At 42.3% G+C, this 19,312-nt stretch overlaps 1 protein-coding gene across 1 annotated transcript in view; it reads left to right on the top strand.

The window, feature by feature from the left end:
* The window catches only part of LOC115168530 (NUAK family SNF1-like kinase 1), a 73,280-nt gene that overhangs the window by 13,763 nt on the left and 40,205 nt on the right, over positions 1 to 19,312 (top strand). The window contains exons 2-3 of the mRNA XM_029723904.1: positions 12,676 to 12,796; positions 12,945 to 13,096. Coding sequence (XP_029579764.1) covers positions 12,676 to 12,796; positions 12,945 to 13,096 — 273 coding nt within the window. The remainder of the gene's footprint in view (positions 1 to 12,675; positions 12,797 to 12,944; positions 13,097 to 19,312) is intronic.

Here is a 19,312-nt window from a genome sequence, read left to right as displayed (position 1 = left end):
CTTTGCTAGGTAAATGGTGAGTGACTCATATTGTCAGTCAGTGTAGCCTACCGAATCGCATTGGTGAGAGAGTCATTCATTTGGCTCCTTAATTTGCATGGGCTACTGGTAGGCCTAGGCTTTTTGGCGATTATCTGCAGATAAATTATGAAAACATTCGATGAAGATGGTGAACAATAGGTAGTGGAGCAGACAGGTCACCAATGGTACAAGTCAGTATTGGACGTTGGGAGATGACGTGGAAACCGGCCATTAGGGGCAACAGTGAGCGCTGTTACCTTCAAGTAGGTTTCAGTTTTTCTCAGGCATTGGGGATGGTGGATGGGCATAAGCATATGCCTCTGATTCCAAAGGTTGATATTTTTGTTTTAATCCTATCCCAAACCGTAACCCTTACCTTAACCATTCGGATTGAATGCCTAACCTTAAGAATTCGGAGTTAATGCCTTAAATACTTTTAAATTTTAAATAACTTTGAAATTTGACGTTTGAGAAACATGGATGAACATCTAATTCTGACGTGAGACTGTGAGAGCTTGTAGAGTGGAGAGCCTCATTCGGGTTCAAAATTTTATAATTAGGGCCCTCACGGAATGCAGGCATTAAAATAGAATTCAACAACATTAAAAATGTATTGACCTTTGTAGGGAATCCACTAAAAACATACAGAAGTGCGCTGGTTAGAATTGAAACATTGTTTAGAATCGAGAGACGAGCTTAAAGTTTTCTTTACTGACCATAATTTTCACTTGTCTGACCGCTTGCATGATGACGAGTTTCTCACACAACTGGCCTATCTGGGTGACGTTTTTTCTCGCCGGAATGATCTGAATCTAGGATTACAGGGACTCTCCACAACTTTATTCAATGTGCGGGACAAAATTGAGGCTATGATTAAGAATTTGAAGCTCTTCTCAGTCTGCATTAACAAGGACAACACACAGGTCTTTCCATCATTGTATGATTTTTTTGTGTGCAAATGAACTCAAGCTTACGGACAATGTCAAATGTGATATAGCGAAGCACCTGAGTGAGTTGGGTGCACAATTATGCAGGTACTTTCCCGAAACGGGTGACGCAAACAACTGGATTCATTATCCCTAGAAGGCCAGCATCCCGGAGTCGCCTCTTCACTGTTGACGTTGAGACCGGTGTTTTGAGGGTACTATTTAATGAAGCTGCCAGTTGAGGACTTGTGAGGCGTCTGTTTCTCAAACTAGACACTCTAATGTACTTGTCCTCTTGCTCAGTTGTGCACCGGGGCCTCCCACTCCTCTTTCTATTCTGGTTAGAGCCAGTTTGCGCTGTTCTGTGAAGGGAGTAGTACACAGCGTTGTACGAGATCTTCAGTTTCTTGGCAATTTCTCACATGGAATAATTTTCATTTCTCAGAACAAGAATAGACTGATGAGTTTCAGAAGAAAGGTCTTTGTTTCTGGCCATTTTGAGCCTGTAATCGAACCCACAAATGCTGATGCTCCAGATACTCAACTAGTCTAAAGGCCAGTTTTATTGCTTCTTTAATTAGCACAACAGTTTTCCGCTGTGCTAACATAATTGCAAAAGGGTTTTCTAATGATCAATTAGCCTTTTTAAAATGATAAACTTGGATTAGCTAACACAATGTGCCATTGGAACACAGGAGTGATGGTTGCTGATAATGGGTCTCTGTACACCTATGTAGATATTCCATTAAAAATCATCCGTTTCCAGCTACAATAGTCATTTACAACATTAAGAATGTCTACACTGTATTTCTGATCAATTTGGTATTATTTTAATGGACAAAAAATGTGCTTTAAAAAACAAGGACATTTCTAAGTGACCCCAAACTTTTGAACGGTAGTGTATGTGAGAGTGGATTCTCAGCCCTCACTAGCATGAAAACTAAATACAGGCACAGACTGTGTGTGGGAAATAATTTAAGACAGACTCTCTCCAATACAACCCAACATTGCAGTTATGTGCATCCTTTCGAGCACACCCTTCTCATTAACCTGTGGTGAGTTATTCACAATTTTCGATTAACAAATAAGGTTTTATATGTAAGATGGTAAAATAAAGAGCAAAATTTATTATTATTTGTGCCCTGGTCCTATAAGAGCTCTGTCACTTCCCACGAGCCGGGTTGTGACGACAACTCACACTCATTCTTATGTTTAATAAATGTATCGTATAGTGTGTGTGTGTGGCAGGCTTACAATGATGGCAAAAACAACATTTGAGAGTGTGCTTACCCTGGTGCAAAAGGGACTATAAAAAGTTTGGGAACCACTGTCCTAGAGTAACATAAACTAATGAACATGCTATCATGTTCTTTGAAATAATTGTTTTTTAGTTTTCTAATGTTACTTAAAACTTTTAGAAACACAACAATTATTATTCTTCACATAGCAAATATGAAATGGATTTATTACACTGTTAGAATGTTGATGCCTCATTGACTGGAAGTGTCGGAAATTGGCTTTTGGCCTACTTTTTTCACTAGGACTTTGTAGAGTAAAGGACATGTTTTGTATAATTCTATCTAAACAAATATGGGGGCACGACCCTCATCCACATCAACAGGGCTGCAGTACAGCGTGTCGAGGACACTCACAGGGCCTTACACACTCGCGCACACTGACACTCCAACACACACACACATCATATGCACATACATTCATATTGACTCTATACACATGCACAGCCACTCACTTACACTCATCATATAGCCTATGCTGCTGCTACTCTGTTTATCATATATCCTGATCACCACACTCCTATACATATCTTCCTTTACAGTGCATTCGGAAAGTATTCAGACCACTGGACTTTTTCCACATTTTGTTACGTTAGTCTTATTCTAAAATGGATTAAATAAAACATTTTCCTCGTCAATCTACACACAATACCCCATAATGACAAAGCGAAAACAGGTTTTCAGAATTGTTGCTAATTTAGAAAAACTGAAATACCTTATTTACATAAGTATTCAGACACATAGCTATGAGACTCGAAATTGAGCTCAGATGCATCCTGTTTCCGATCATCCTTGAGATGTTTCTACAACTTGATTGGAGTCCACCTGTGGTAAATTCAATTGATTGGACATGATTTGGTAAGGCACACACCTGTCTATATAAGGTCCCACAGTTGACAGTGCATGTCAGAGCAAAAACCAAGCCATGAGGTCAAAGGAATTGTCCGTAGAGCTCCTGTAACAGTGTAGGTTCCGTCCCTCTCTTCGCCCCAACCCGGGCTCGAACCAGGGATCCTTGCACACATCAACAACTGACACCCCACGAAGCATCGTTACCCATCACGCCACAAAAGCCACGGCCCTTGCAACGCAAGGGGAAACCCTACTTCAAGTCTCAGAGCGAGTGACGTCACCAATTGAAATGCTATTAGCGCGCACCACCGCTAACTAACTAGCCATTTCACATCAGTTACACTCACCCCCCCTTTGACCTCCTCCTTTTCCGCAGCAACCAATGATCCGGGTCAACAGCATCAATGTAACAGTGTAGGTTCCGTCCCTCTCTTCACCCCAACCCGGGCTCGAACCAGGGACCCTTGCACACATCAACAACTGACACCCACCGAAGCATCGTTACCCATCGCGCCACAAGAGCCACGGCCCTTGCAACGCAAGGGGAAACCCTACTTCAAGTCTCAGAGCGAGTGACGTCACCGATTGAAATGCTATTAGCGCGCACCACCGCTAACTAACTAGCCATTTCACATCGGTTACACTCCGACAGGATTGTGTCGAGGCACAGATCTGGGGAAGGGTACCAAAAAATGTCTGCAGCATTGAAGGTCCCCAACAACACAGTGGCCTCCATCATTCTTAAAGGGAAGATGTTTGGAACCACCAAGACTTCCTAGAGCTGGCCGCCCGACCAAACTGAGCAATCAGGGGAGAAGGGCCATGTTCAGGGAGGTGACCAAGAAGCCGATGGTCACTCTGTCAGAGCTCCAGAGTTCCTCTGTTGAGATGGTAGGACCTTCAAGAAGGACAACCATCTCTGCAGCACTCCACCAATCAGGCCTTTATGGTAGAGTGGCCAGACGGAAGCCACTCCTCAGTAAAAGGCATATGACAGCCTGCTTGGAGTTTGCCAAAAGGCACCTAAAGGACTCTCATACCATGAAAAATAAGATTCTCCGGTCTGATGAAATCAAGATGAAACTCTTTGCCCTGAATGCCAAGCTTCACGTCTGGAGGAAATGCTGTGGGGATGTTTTTCAGCGGTAGTGACCGGGAGACTAGTCAGGATCGAGGCAAAGATGAACGGAGCAAAGTACAGAGATCCTTGATGAAAACCTGCTCCAGAGCACTCAGGACCTCAGACTGTTTGCAAAGGTTCACCTTCCAACAGGACAACGACCCTAAGCACACAGCCAAGACAACACAGGAGTGACTTTGGGACAAGTCTCTAAATGTCCTTGAGTGGCCCAGCCAGAGCCCAGACTTGAACCCGATCAAACATATCTGGAGACCTGAAAATAGCTGTACAGTGACGATCTCCATCCAACCTTACAGAGCTTGAGAGGATCTGCAGAGAAGAATGGGAAAAACTCCCCAAATGCAGGTGTGCCAAGCTTGTAGCATCATACCCAAGAAGACTCGAGGCAGTAATCACTGCCGAAGGTGCTTCAACAAAGTACTGAGTAAAGGGTCTGAATACTTATGGAAATATTTCTGTAGTTTTTATTTTTTTGCTAAAATGTCTTAACTTGTTTTTGCTTTGTCATTATGGGATATTGTGTGTAGATTCAGGAGGGGTTAAAACTATGTAATCCATTTTAGAATAAGTCTGTAACGTAACAAAATGTGGAAAAGTCTGAATACTTTCTGAATGCACTGTACAGAGCACTTGTGTGTTTTTGTTCAACCTTTATGTTATTGATTACTGCATTGTTGGGTCTAGAGCCTGCAAGAAAGTTATTTCACCGTGCTTGTGCATTAACTTGAGGAATTCCAGTCCATATAATATACAGTACAGTAATACAGTCCACACTCAAAGATTAGCCTATCAGAGCTTGTTTTTCGTCAGAGCATAGCTACATCTATGGGCTTTTATGTTGTTCTGTCGTGTGGTAGCCTATATCATAGGCTATGTGTTGGATAACAGCACAATCATTTGTTTTTTGGGGGGGCTTTGGCTCAGAAATGTCTTCAATGTCATGCTCATCGGGCTAAGGTAGACTTTTCATGCTGATCAAAGCTCTAATCAAATCCAGACATATTTCCATGCTTTAGAATGACACTTCCTGTTTGGGCAGGAAATCCCGGGTCACCCGGGAGAAAATGGATTTATTCTCGGGATGGAACATTTGTAAAATACCAGGAAAATATTTAACCCAACCACTTACGTTATATCATGGCAGAGATTGTGTATACCAAGTCATTTTGTCTCTTCTATATAGCAGCATGTATACCTCCACAGTCTATTCTATGGGCCTGTATGTAAGCCTGTATGTAAGCCTGTATGTAAGCCTGTATGTAAGCCTGTATGTAAGCCTGTATGTAAGCCTGTATGTAAGCCTGTATGTAAGCCTGTATGTAAGCCTGTATGTAAGCCTGTATGTAAGCCTATACTCATGGTTATTATTTCTGTTCTCTCCATAGAAACACGTTAACACTCGCACGTTCACTGTGAGCAGTCAATACATAGGAGTGTGGTGTGTTGAACCCAGTATCTGAATAAACCTGTTCTTAAGATATCTTGGACTTGTCCTTGCCTGACTATGGAACGCCGTTTTGTGTCTTTGCGTGTAAAAAAAGATACACGTCAAATAACACTATTTGATGCGCCAAATAAGCTATTCATTTGACACTTCAAATAACACAATCCTATTATAGAATGATGTGTGTGCAAACCAAGCTCCACTATTACGATCACTGTCAAAGCTGTACAACACCGCGTTCTTAATAAGGCATGATTTGTTCGACCGAATGTGAAAACGTCTGAGTGAGCATTTGCAATTAGATCAGGATCAAACGAGCAGGATCAACAATGTTTGCAAATATCTTCGATACAGATGTTATCAGCAACTTCTGCGGTACCGAGCTAGCACCAATGCAAACAGCCTGAAAACAATGAACAGTAGAAACTAGTCATTTTCAAAATTCTTAGCAATGATTTAGGAATCCATGTGAATAAGTATTAGCTAGGTAGCCACTTGTTGTACTTCTATTGAAATAACTAGCTAGCCTACTACTTAACCCTGTTGCCCAAAACCAACATTATAAGCAGCCAGCCAGCTTCATCTGATTTAACCTGGTCTGGTCTGGTCAAGCCATAGCATATGTGTTGTGAAGCTAGTCACAATAAGGATTAGCCACAAAAGTGGATTTTGCGGTTCGCCTTTAAAATAAAAGTCCCTCTTTGAAAGTGATGCAGAAGGTTACAATTGTTGAAATCATGCCATATTTAGACATGATAATGTTAAACATGGTTGGAGTGTTGGAATGTGGAGCAATGAAATGGGGTATCAGTCTACTCGGTGACACCCAGAGAACACAACTGTGAAGAGTTTACGGAAATATTAGCGTCGTAGCTCTTATTGCGGGACTTTGACTGTGGGAAATCACCTCCCCAGTCAGCCTATTGTGCGTATTGACATTCATATTGCACTGTACAGCCTTACCTAACGATTGGGGATCAATGAAATGGGATATCAGCCTACTCAGTACCCAAGTGCTTTTCCCCCCAAAGTCCTCGAGAGTTATCAGGTTTCAAAACATCCACGTTGTACGGTTTTTCCTCTGGAATAATGTTCAATACTCATAGTAGGTTGACTGGTACAATAAATGTGGCTCAATTCACAGTGGTTTCCGAGTCCCGCAATAAGAGCTACGACGCTAATGTTCTCTGGGTGTCACTGAGTAGACTGATACCCCATGTCATTGATCCACAATCTATAGGTAAGGCTGTACAGGGAAATAAGTATGCCCCCAATGCAATATTAAAGTCTCTAATACATCCAGTGTGATTTCAACAGATCTTTGTGAAATTAACAAATTGTCTTTTGTTGAATTTTATATAAGAATATTCCAACCTCGTTTTGCATGATCTGTTCCATAATGGGTCAGCGGTCAAACGACCTCCACTCATCACTGTCAAACGCTCCCTGAAACATTTCAACGAGCAAGCCTTTCTAATCGACCTGGCCCTGGTATCCTGGAAGGATATTGACCTCATCCCGTCAGTAGAGGATGCCTGGTTATTTTTTTAAAATGCCTTCCTCTCCATCTTAAATAAGCATGCCCCTTTCAAGAAATGTAGAACCAGGAACAGATACAGCCCTTGGTTCTCCCCAGACCTGACTGCCCTTAACCAACACAAAAATATCCTGTGGCGTTCTGCATTAGCATCGAACTGCCCCCGCGATATGCAACTTTTTAGGGAAGTTAGAAACCAATACACACAGGCAGTTAGAAACGCCAAGGCTAGCTTTTTCAAACAGAAATTTGCTTCGTGCAACTCCAACTCTAAAAAGTTCTGGGACATTGTAAAGTCCATGGAGAATAAGAACACCTCTTCCCAACTGCCCACTGCACTGAGGATAGGAAACTGTGTCACCACCGATAAGCCCACTATAATTGAGAATTTCAAAAAGCATTTTTCTACGGCTGGCCATGCTTTCCACCTAACTACCCCTACTGCATTCAACAGCACTGCACCCCCCACAGCTACTCGCCCAAGCCTCCCCCATTTCTCCTTCTCCCAAATCCATTCAGCTGATGTTCTGAAAGAGCTGCAAAATCTGGACCCCTACAAATCAGCTGGGCTTGACAATCTGGACCCTTTCTTTCTAAAATTATCTGCCAAAATTATTGCAACCCCTATTACTAGCCTGTTCAACCTCTCTTTCGTGTCGTCTGAGATTCCCATAGATTGGAAAGCAGCTGCTGTCATCCCCCTCTTCAAAGGAGGTGACACTCTTGACCCAAATTGCTACACACCTATATCCATCCTACCCTGCCTTTCTAAGGTCTTCGAAAGCCAAGTCAACAAACAGATTACCGACTATTTCGAATCCCACCGCACCCTCTCCGCTATGCAATCTGGTTTCAGAGCTGGTCATGGGTGCACCTCAGCCACGCTCAAGGTCCTAAACGACATCGTAACCGCCATCGATAAGAAACAATACTGTGCTGCCGTATTCATTGACCTGGCCAAAGCTTTTGACTCTGTTAATCACCACATCCTCATCGGCAGACTTAGTAGCCTTGGTTTCTCAAACGATTGCGTCGCCTGGTTCACCAACTACTTCTCTGACAGAGTTCAGTGTGTCAAATCGGAGGGCCTACTGTCTGGACCTCTGGCAGTCTCTATGGGGGTACCACAGGGTTCAATTCTTGGGCCAACTCTTTTCTCTGTATACATAAATGATGTCGCTCTTGCTGCTGGTGAATCTCTGATCCACCTCTACGCAGACGACACCATTCTGTATACTTCTGGCCCTTCTTTGGACACTGTGTTAACAACCCTCCAGACGAGCTTCAATGCCATTCAAATCTCCTTCCGTGGTCTCCAACTGCTCCTAAACACAAGTAAAACTAAATGCATGCTCTTCAACCGATCGCTGCCTGCACCTGCCCGCCCATCCAGCATAACTTCTCTGGACGGTTCTAACTTAGAATTTGTGGACAACTACAAATACCTAGGTGTCTGGTTAGACTGTAAACTCTCCTTCCAGACTCACATCAATCATCTCCAATCCAAAGTGAAATCTAGAATTGGCTTCCTATTTCGCAACAAAGCATCCTTCACTCATGCTGCCAAACATACCCTCGTAAAACTGACCATCCTACCAATCCTCGACTTTGGCGATGTCATTTACAAAATAGCCTCCAATACCCTACTCAACAAGCTGGATGCAGTCTATCACAGTGCCATCTGTTTTGTCACCAAAGCCCCATATACAACCCACCACTGCGACCTGTATGCTCTCGTTGGCTGGCCTTCACTTCATAATCGTCGCCAAACACATTGGCTCCAGGTCATCTACAAGACCCTGCTAGGTAAAGTCCCCCCTTATCTCCGCTCACTGGTCACCATAGCAGCACCCACCTGTAGCACGCGCTCCAGCAGGTATATCTCTCTGGTCACCCCTAAAGCCAACTCCTCCTTTGGTCGTCTCTCCTTCCAGTTCTCTGCTGCCAATGACTGGAACGAACTACAAAAATCTCTGAAACTGGAAACACTTATCTCCCTCACTAGCTTTAAGCACCAGCTGTCAGAGCAGCTCACAGATCACTGCACCTGTACATAGCCCATCTATAATTTAGCCCAAACTACTACCTCTTCCCCTACTGTATTTATTTATTTTATTTATTTTGCTCCTTTGCACCATATTATTTAGATTTGAACTTTGAACTTTCTTCAAACTACAAATCTACCATTCCAGTGTTTTTCTTGCTATACTTTATTTACTTTGCCACCATGGCATTTTTTTGCCTTTACCTCCCTTATCTCACATCATTTGCTCACATTGTATATAGTCTTATTTTACTACTGTATTATTGACTGTATGTTGTTTACTCCATGTGTAACTCTGTGTTGTTGTATGTTGTCGAACTGCTTTGCTTTATCTTGGCCAGGTCGCAATTGTAAATGAGAACTTGTTCTCAACTTGCCTACCTGGTTAAATAAAGGTGAAATAAAAATACAAAATAAAAAAAATTATGGCATGATTCCACTATTTGTATTTTTTTGGATGACTTTCATTGGGACTTTTATTTTGAAGGCTAAACGCAAAGTCCACTGTTGTGGCTAATCCTTATTTTGGCTAGCTTCACATAGGTGGGTTCGATCACCATTAATCAAATAAGAACTGTCTTATAAATGTATGGTATTTTAGATGATGACACTTAGCTAGGTAGCTAGCTAGCTAGAGTATGTCGTTTTGCTGTTTTTGGGGAAGAACATTGTGTGCATCCATCAGCTAACTAGCTTTTTTTACGACCAGCACTGTCCAGAGTTTGGGTACAGACAAAAACTTTACCAGCATAATAGCATACGTATCGGTGAATCGTTGTGACATGGAATACGAGTTATAGTGTAATCAATGTGTAATAACAACGTAAAAAATGTATGAACGTGTTAAATTATTATGTGACGTACAGTCATATTCGGGTCAAGCTTATTTTACACGTCAGATAGTGTTAATAGACGTGTATATTTCTTGACACGCAAAGACCCAAATGGCGTTCCATACCTGTGGTGGCTGAAACTATACTCTGGCACATGTATCTATCTAGTAATACCTGTTATTCATGGTCCTCCTGCATCAGCCTTTAGTATTTTACACAAACAAGTGATTGAAATGATCCACATATTTTTAGAGGTCATTCAGATACTTGGACTAATAGTTCCATGAACACAGGCATGCGCTCACAAACGTGCATTCACACACACACACACACACACACACACACACACACACACACACACACACACACACACACATACAATCCCCGACATGATCAGATGAGACGTGGAGTCTGTAGGGAAACTCCGAGGTGTGGTTACATCACTGTTCTCTCTAGTGGGACATTACCCTGCTAGCACGTCCACACAGTTTACAAGACATGGATCTCTGGTGGCTGATCAAGCAAGCATGAGCATCTAAGTCAGGGAGTCCCAGGAGTGTGTGTGGATATGTGTGTGTGTTGTAACTGTGTTGGCCCAGAGAGCGTGTGAATACCATCTTCTGATGTCCCAGAGTTCTTTCCGGCAGCTGAGAATTCTAGAACTGTGACCCAACTGGAAGAACAGTGGTCCTCAGAGAGAGAGAGAGAGAGCTTTGAGAACCTTAGTGTTTGCAATAATGCCACAGGGTTGAATAACTCATACTATCAGGTTGAAGCCTCACACAAAACATTTTCAGGGGTGTGTGTGTGTGTGTGTGTGTGTGTGCCAGGGGTTTTGGGGGTTGAGTGTGTGTGAGATTAAGTGAACAGTGTGTGAACACTGCAGCCTCTGCCTGCTGTCACCCTCCACCCCTAAACCCCAAGTATCACCTCTACCCAGGGACTTTACGTTTGTGTGTGTGTGTCTGTGTGTTTGGAAACTCGTGAATTGTGTGTTTGTCAGTGTTTGCCTGTCTTCCTTAACGAGGCGATTTAAGTTTGAGAGAGATAAGGAAGAGTGAATGAATTAAGTGTTGGCCCGGGTGGCTGGAGTGGTGAGGATTTAACTAGTGAGGAATCTCTTGTTGCTGGGACCAAACCCTGGACAGACAAACAGGGACAAATAAAGCATCACCATGGTTACGCCTGGATCATGGTAGGGCTGGGAATTTCCAGGGACCTCAAGATACGATATTATCACCATACTTAGGTGCCGATACAATATGTATTGCAATTCTCACGATGCTATATGTACTGCGATTTGATACTGGGATTTTATTGCAATTCGCTGTTTCAAACATATTGCTCACTCACCATGTCTGTTGCAGAGGGACAAGAGAGAGCCATGAGAAAACTAGTTTTGATCAGTCATTGAAATAAGTGCTGAAAACAAATTGGCTCCCTATTTAAAAAGAAGATGGAGAACAAGCTATGTTTTGGTGCATGAGTTTTGGATACTGGAGTTTTGGTGCATGTATAGCCAACTAGCGCAAAAATAATATTGCAATATTGTCAAAATGATACAATATATTGTCAAAAAGAATATCCCGATATGTAACTGTATCGATTTTTTTCACCCATCACTAGCTCACGGTACGTGATTTTTAGCCTACTCTATAGACCAGATAGAAGACTACTCTGTAGACCAGATAGAAGACTACTCTATAGACCAGATAGAAGGAAGACTACTCTATAGACCAGATAGATAGAAGACTACTCTATAGACCAGATAGATAGAAGACTACTCTGTAGACCAGATAGAAGGAAGACTACTCTGTAGACCAGATAGAAGGAAGACTACTCTATAGACCAGATAGAAGGAAGACTACTCTATAGACCAGATAGATGGAAGACTACTCTATAGACCAGATAGATAGAAGACTACTCTATAGACCAGATAGAAGGAAGACTACTCTATAGACCAGATAGAAGGAAGACTACTCTATAGACCAGATAGAAGGAAGACTACTCTATAGACCAGATAGATAGAAGACTACTCTATAGACCAGATAGATAGAAGACTACTCTATAGACCAGATAGATAGAAGACTACTCTATAGACCAGATAGATAGAAGACTACTCTATAGACCAGATAGATAGAAGACTACTCTATAGACCAGATAGATAGAAGACTACTCTATAGACCAGATAGAAGGAAGACTACTCTATAGACCAGATAGAAGGAAGACTACTCTATAGACCAGATAGATAGAAGACTACTCTATAGACCAGATAGATAGAAGACTACTCTATAGACCAGAAGATACTGGACTTAGCTTGTGTTTTCCAGAGAAAAGAGGTTGCCAACGTTACCCAGTGACACTGTGTTCATGGATTTATGAGCATCATCATATTGACTGTGAATGAACTATGTTTGTGCAGATGTGCGTCACCTAGCAACGCCTAGCATTGTATGTTTGTGTGTGTGCCTGTGCCGTTAACATTCTTAAGTGTGTGTCTGTGTGGTGTGTTTGTAGCTCGGAGGTGTGTGTAACCGTAATGAAGTCTAACGCTGTGTGTGTCTGGTGTTGTGTGTTCTCAGGTGGCCATCAAGTCGATTCGTAAGGAGAGCATCACTGATGATCTGGACAGAATTCATATCCAGAGAGAGATAGAAATCACCTCCGCCCTCAAACACCCCTACATCATACGCTTCCACGAGGGTGAGAATACACACACACACACACACACACACACACACACACACACACACACACACACACACACACACACACACACACACTGAAAGGAAAACACACATATGTACACACACAATGTAACCTTTCTCTGTGCTCTCCCTGTCCTGTGTAGTGTTTGAGAGTCGTGATAAGATAGTGATAGTGATGGAGTACGCCAGCAGAGGGGAGTTGTATGACTACATCCATGAGAGGAGGAGACTGGTGGAGACAGAGGCCAGAGACATCTTCAGACAAATCACCTCCGCCGTGCACTACTGCCACACGGTAAACACGCATGCTGCACAGGCTCACACAGAAATGCATGACAAAACTAACGGTTCGGATCATTTTTTTGGATCAGCCAAACAAAAGGAGAAATATAACGTTCCTTTCCATTTATTACTTAAAGAACACTTAAAGCATGGAACTTTTCAATGTTTAATGAAATCTTAAAATGAAATATTCAATACTCAATTGTTAAATTAAAGTGCAATATATATATATATATATATATATTTTATTTCACCTTTATTTAACCAGGTAGACAAGTTGAGAGCAAGTTCTCATTTACAATTGCGACCTGGCCAAGATAAAGCAAAGCAGTTCGACAACATACAACAACACAGAGTTACACATGGAGTAAAAACAAACATACAGTCAATAATACAGTAGTAAAATAAGTCTATATACAATGTGAGCAAATGTGGTGAGATAAGGGAGGTAAAGGCAAAAAGGCCATGGTGGCAAAGTAAATACAGTATAGCAAGTAAAACACTGGAATGGTACATTTGTAGTAGAAGAAAGTGCAAAGTAGAAATAATGGGGTGCAAAGGAGCAAAATAAATACAGTAGGGGAAGAGGTAGTTGTTTGGGCTAAATTATAGATGGGCTATGTACAGGTGCAGTAATCTGTGAGCTGCTCTGATAGCTGGTGCTTAAAGTTAGTGAGGGAGATAAGTGTTTCCAGTTTCAGAGATTTTTGTAGTCCGTTCCAGTCATTGGCAGCAGAGAACTGGAAGGAGAGACAGCCAAAGGAGGAATTGGCTTTGGGGGTGACCAGAGAGATATACCTGCTGGAGCACGTGCTACAGGTGGGTGCTGCTATGGTGACCAGTGAGCGGAGATAAGGGGGGACTTTACTTAGCAGGGTCTTATAGATGACCTGGAGCCAGTGGGTTTGGCGACGAGTATGAAGCGAGGGCCAGCCAACGAGAGCGTACAGGTCGCAGTGGTGGGTAGTATATGGGGCTTTGGTGACAAAACGGATGGCACTGTGATAGACTGCATCAAGTTTGTTGAGTAGGGTATTGGAGGCTATTTTGTAAATGACAATATGAGGCATAATACCTTTTTCCTTTGAACAATAGTGAATGAAAAAATAGCCTGTGTCCATATCATCGAAACAAAGTTAAAAAAAGAAAGAAAGCAAAGCAGACCTGAGCTTATAACTTCACATTTTTCTAAAAGATGATGATGTCTACATTGTCTGGGGAGAGGGGAGACCTCTGCAGTCACTATGTCCCCTGCTGTGGAGAACACCCTCTCGCTAGGAATTGAAGTGCCAGGCACAGCCAGGTAGAATCTTGCCATCTTGGCAATGTGAGGGTATTTACACACATTGCTTTTCCACCATGCCAGTGGATCACCATGCCAGTGGATCACCATCCACTGGAATACCGCTTGCTGTCTTGTAGGATGCCACCTCCTCTTTGATGGTGTTGGCAAATGTCTTGCCTGTGTCCTTGCTCGAAAAGGTCTCCCCGAAAAGCTCCTTCATGGCCAAATTAGTTTGTGAAGGAGTCTGCTCCTGTCGGCTCTATGGCTTGACCCTGCAGAAAAAAATTACTTGATCTATTAAACTGTTAGGTTCTAATTTTTCACAGTAAATAACTCACGGACACTAGAGAAGCTTAACCGAGTTTAATTCTTCCCAAAGGGTCGTTACAGCTGTAATTCAGACAAAGACATGTTTCCACTACTACAAGTATATATACTCTACTTTAGGCACTCCTCCTTCTCTCCAATCCTTAAATCTTATGGTTCGACAGGAAGAGGGTTATAGGATAATAAACCCTTATTACTTCCTTCAGGGGATCTGACCTCCTGACCTCAACCCCTCCTTCGCCTAATCCACAGATGTCCACCCGTATCATCTATCGCATCACCTATCGCATCACCTATCGCATCACCTATCGTATCACCTATCGCATCACCTATCGCATCACTTATCGCATCACCTATCGCATCACCTATCGCATCACCTATCGCATCACCTATCGCATCACCTATCGCATCACCTATCGCATCACCTATCGTATCATCACCTATCGTATCACCACCTATCGTATCACCACCTATCGCATCACCTATCGCATCACCTATCGTATCACCTATCGCATCACCTATCGCATCACCTATCGTATCACCTATCGCATCACCTATCGTATCACCTATCGCATCACCTATCGCATCACCTATCGCATCACCTATCGCATCACCTATCGCATCACCTATCGCATCACCTATCGTATCACCTATCGCATCACCTATCGTATCACCTATCGCATCACCTATCGTACTCCCGTGACTCCCTGCTGTCCACTGAGCACATTCCACAGCCACTCTGTCTTTTTACAGAGAACCATTAACTTCTGTCATAAAAAACAGTCTCTTCCTTTATATACTATGCTTATGCGTATAACAATGTTCAAAGTTTACCCAGAATCCAACAACACTAATTATTTATTTTCAGATTTCATAGAACTATAATTGTCAAGAACATTTAATAAAAGCCTTTATTATTCCAAATCAAAAATGGATGATTCTAATAGCAATAGCATAGACTGATTAGACTGCACTATATTTATTATTGAAGTAATTCACTCTTTTATTAAAATGTTTTACCTCTTCAGTGGCCACAATCTCAGTGGTGAGATCACTGTATGACCTCCAGTGTAGGGCAGGGTCTAGGTGAGACAGGGACGTGAACCTTGGATCCAGTGCAGTAGATCTATGAAGGTAGTCCTGTACATTAAGGGGTATCTGGGGTTCAGGTCCTCTCTAATGGCAGCCTTGACATCTCTAGTGATGGTGCTGTCTTCCTCACTTGGTGCCATGGATTGTAGAATCCTTGTTTTCAGAGGTAGGATCGTGGGCACAGATGGTGCAGTTTGTTTTCAGTAGGGTTGTAACCGTTTTTGAGGGGTTTGAGCACTTGGAGGACCTCCTCTGCCACTTTCACATCATCATCAGACAAGGTGACGATGTCTTTATGTTTTTTCAGGGTCTTGTCTGTCAGTGCAGAGGATACAGCTGCCTGCTGCTCAAGATAGCTCTCCAACATGTCATAAGTGGAGGTCCATGTTGTTGTGACATTGTGTATGAGCTCGTGGGTCAGTAGCTGTAGCATTTCTTGCTTGGTCTTAAGCACATGAGCGGCTGTTGTGCTTCGGTGGAAAAAGGAAGCCACCTTCCTGAGGCAGTCCATCTGGTTCACTGAGATTCCCCTTTGGGATGTGAAATTGATCACATGTGCAAAGCAAGCTATCTGTGGCCCCAGTCCAGCTTCTATCACTGCATTTACTTGGTTCTTGGCATTATCTGTGGTGATTGGGATATTGCTATTGGGCCTCTCTAGCTTCCACTCTGCTGCTCCCAGCAGTACCTGCGCCAGATTTGTGCCTGTGTGACTCTCATAGAGGGGACGTGTCTGTAGCACTGGACTTCACATCTCCCACTCCTCTGTGGTGTAGTGAGCAGTCACAGTCACGTAGCTTTCCATTACCCTGGAGGTCCACTCCTCTGTGGTGTAGTGAACAGTCACAGTCACGTAGCTTTCCATTACCCTGGAGGTCCACTCCTCTGTGGTGTAGTGAGCAGTCACAGTCACGTAGCTTTCCATTACCCTGGAGGTCCACTCCTCTGTGGTGTAGTGATCAGTCACAGTCACGTAGCTTTCCATTACCCTGGAGGTCCACTCCTCTGTGATGTAGTGAGCAGTCACAGTCACGTAGCTTTCCATTACCCTGGAGTAGAGGTCGACCTATTATGATTTTTCAACGGCGATACCGATTATTGGGGGACCAAAAAAAGCCGATGCCGATTAATCGGCCGATTTTAAATAGAAAAACAAATTTGCAAAAATTAAAATGTATTTATTTATTTGTAATAATGACAATTACAACAATACTGAATGAACACTTATTTTAACTTAATATAATACATCAATAAAATCAATTTAGCCTCAAATAAATAATGAAACATGTTCAATTTGGTTTAAATAATGCAAAAACAAAGTGTTGGAGAAGAAAGTAAAAGTCCATTATGTGCCATGTAAAAAGCTAACGTTTAAGTTCCTTGCTCAGAACATGAGAACATATGAAAGCTGGTGGTTCCTTTTAACACGAGTCTTCAATATTCCCAGGTAAGAAGTTTTAGGTTGTAGTTATTATAGGAATTATAGGACTATTTCTCTCTATACGATTTGTATTTCATATACCTTTGACTATTGGATGTTCTTATAGGCACTTTAGTATTGCCAGTGTAATAGTATAGCTTCCGTCCCTCTCCTCACTCCTACCTGGGCTCAAACCAGGAACACATCGACAACAGCCACCCTCGAAGCAGCGTTACCCATGTAGAGCAAGGGAAACAACTACTCCAAGTCTCAGAGCGAGTGACGTTTGAAACGCTATTAGCGCGCACCTGGCTAACTAGCTAGCCATTTCACATCGGTTACACCAGCCTAATCTTGGGAGTTGACAGGCTTGAAGTCATAAACAGCGCAATGCATTGCGAAGGGCTGTTTGAATGAATGCTTACGAGCCTGCTGCTGCCTACCATCGCTCAGTCAGACTGCTGTATCAAATCATAGACCTAATTATAACATAATAACACACAGAAATACGAGCCTTAGGTCATTAATATGGTCGAATCCGGAAACTATCATCTCGAAAACAAAACGTTATTCCTGTTACATTGCACAACCTTCAATGTTATGTCATAATTACCTAAAATTCGGGCAAATTAGTTCGCAACGAGCCAGGCGGCCCAAACTGTTGCATATACCCTGATTGCGTGCAATGAACGCAAAATGACACAATTTCACCTGGTTAATATTGCCTGCTAACCTGGATTTCTTTTAGCTAAATATGCAGGTTTAAAAATATATACTTCTGTGTATTGATTTTAAGAAAGGCATTGATGTTTATGGTTAAGTATAGTGGTGCAACGATTATGCTTTTTTCGCAAATGCGCTTTTGTTAAATCATCCCCCGTTTGGCGAAGTCGGCTGTCTTTGTTTGGAAGAAATAGTCTTCACAGTTCAACGAGCCAGGCGGCCCAAACTGCTGCATATACCCTGACTCTGTTTGCAAGAGAAGTCACACATTTTCCCTAGTTAAAAGAAATTCATGTTAGCAGGCAATATTAACTAAATATGCAGGTTTAAAAATATATACTTGTGTATTGATTTTAAGAAAGGCATTGATGTTTATGGTTGGAGCAACGTGTACCTAAGCGATATATGCAACGCAGGACAGGCTATATAAACTAGTAATATCATCAACCATGTGTAGTTAACTAGTGATTATGATTGATTGTTTTTTATAAGATAAGTTTAATGCTAGCTAGCAACTTACCTTGGCTTCTTACTGCATTCACGTAACAGGCAGGCTCCTCGTGGAGTGCAATGTAAAGCAGGTGGTTAGAGCGTTGGACTAGTTAACCGTAAGGTTGCAAGATTGAATCCCCGAGCTGACAAGGTAAAAATCTGTCGTTCTGCCCCTGAACAAGGCAGTTAACCCACCGTTCCTAGGCCGTCATTGAAAATAAGAATGTGATTTTAACTGACTTGCCTAGTTAAATAAAGGTGTAAAAAAAAAATATATATATATTAATCGGCCGTTCCGATTAACCGGTCGACCTCTAGAATATAACCTTGTTATTTTTATTTTATTGTGTTACTTTGTATTTTTTACTGTATTTTATTTAGTAAATATTTTCTTGACTCGATTTCTTGAACTGCATTGTTGGTTAAGGGCTTGTAAGTAAGCATTTCACAGTAAAATCTACACCTGTTGTATTCGACATTTGATTTAATTTGCGTAAGAAAGCGTTCTATGATCTCGTAGGCTGAGCCCTACCTTGTTGGTTCATCGTGGATGAGCATGTGGTCTGGTAAGCCCAGAAGATACTGTTTAGCTTCCTGCTGCCTATCCATAGGATCTGACCTTGTAAATCCTGAATATTTTCCGTAGCTTGGATAAGCTTGCACAACACGGTCAATGTTCAGTGCCTTGTTGATTGCCAGATCTAGGTTGTGCCCAAAACATGGGATCCAATTGTAATCTAAGAATGCCTTGCAGTTATTGGACGCATTTTCTGTGAGTAGCAAGTCCCAGTCCTCCTTCAGTGTCTTGTCCAGTGCTTCTCTTAGGCTCTCTGCTGTGTGGTCGCTGTTCAGCCCAAACACCATGATTGATTGCATGTCCCAGGTATCTG

The sequence above is a fragment of the Salmo trutta genome, chromosome 30 (genome assembly GCF_901001165.1).
Source record: "Salmo trutta chromosome 30, fSalTru1.1, whole genome shotgun sequence".
Lineage (NCBI taxonomy): Eukaryota > Metazoa > Chordata > Actinopteri > Salmoniformes > Salmonidae > Salmo > Salmo trutta.
Note: the sequence above shows the minus strand (reverse complement) of the source record. Positions and strands in the feature narration are given on the sequence as shown.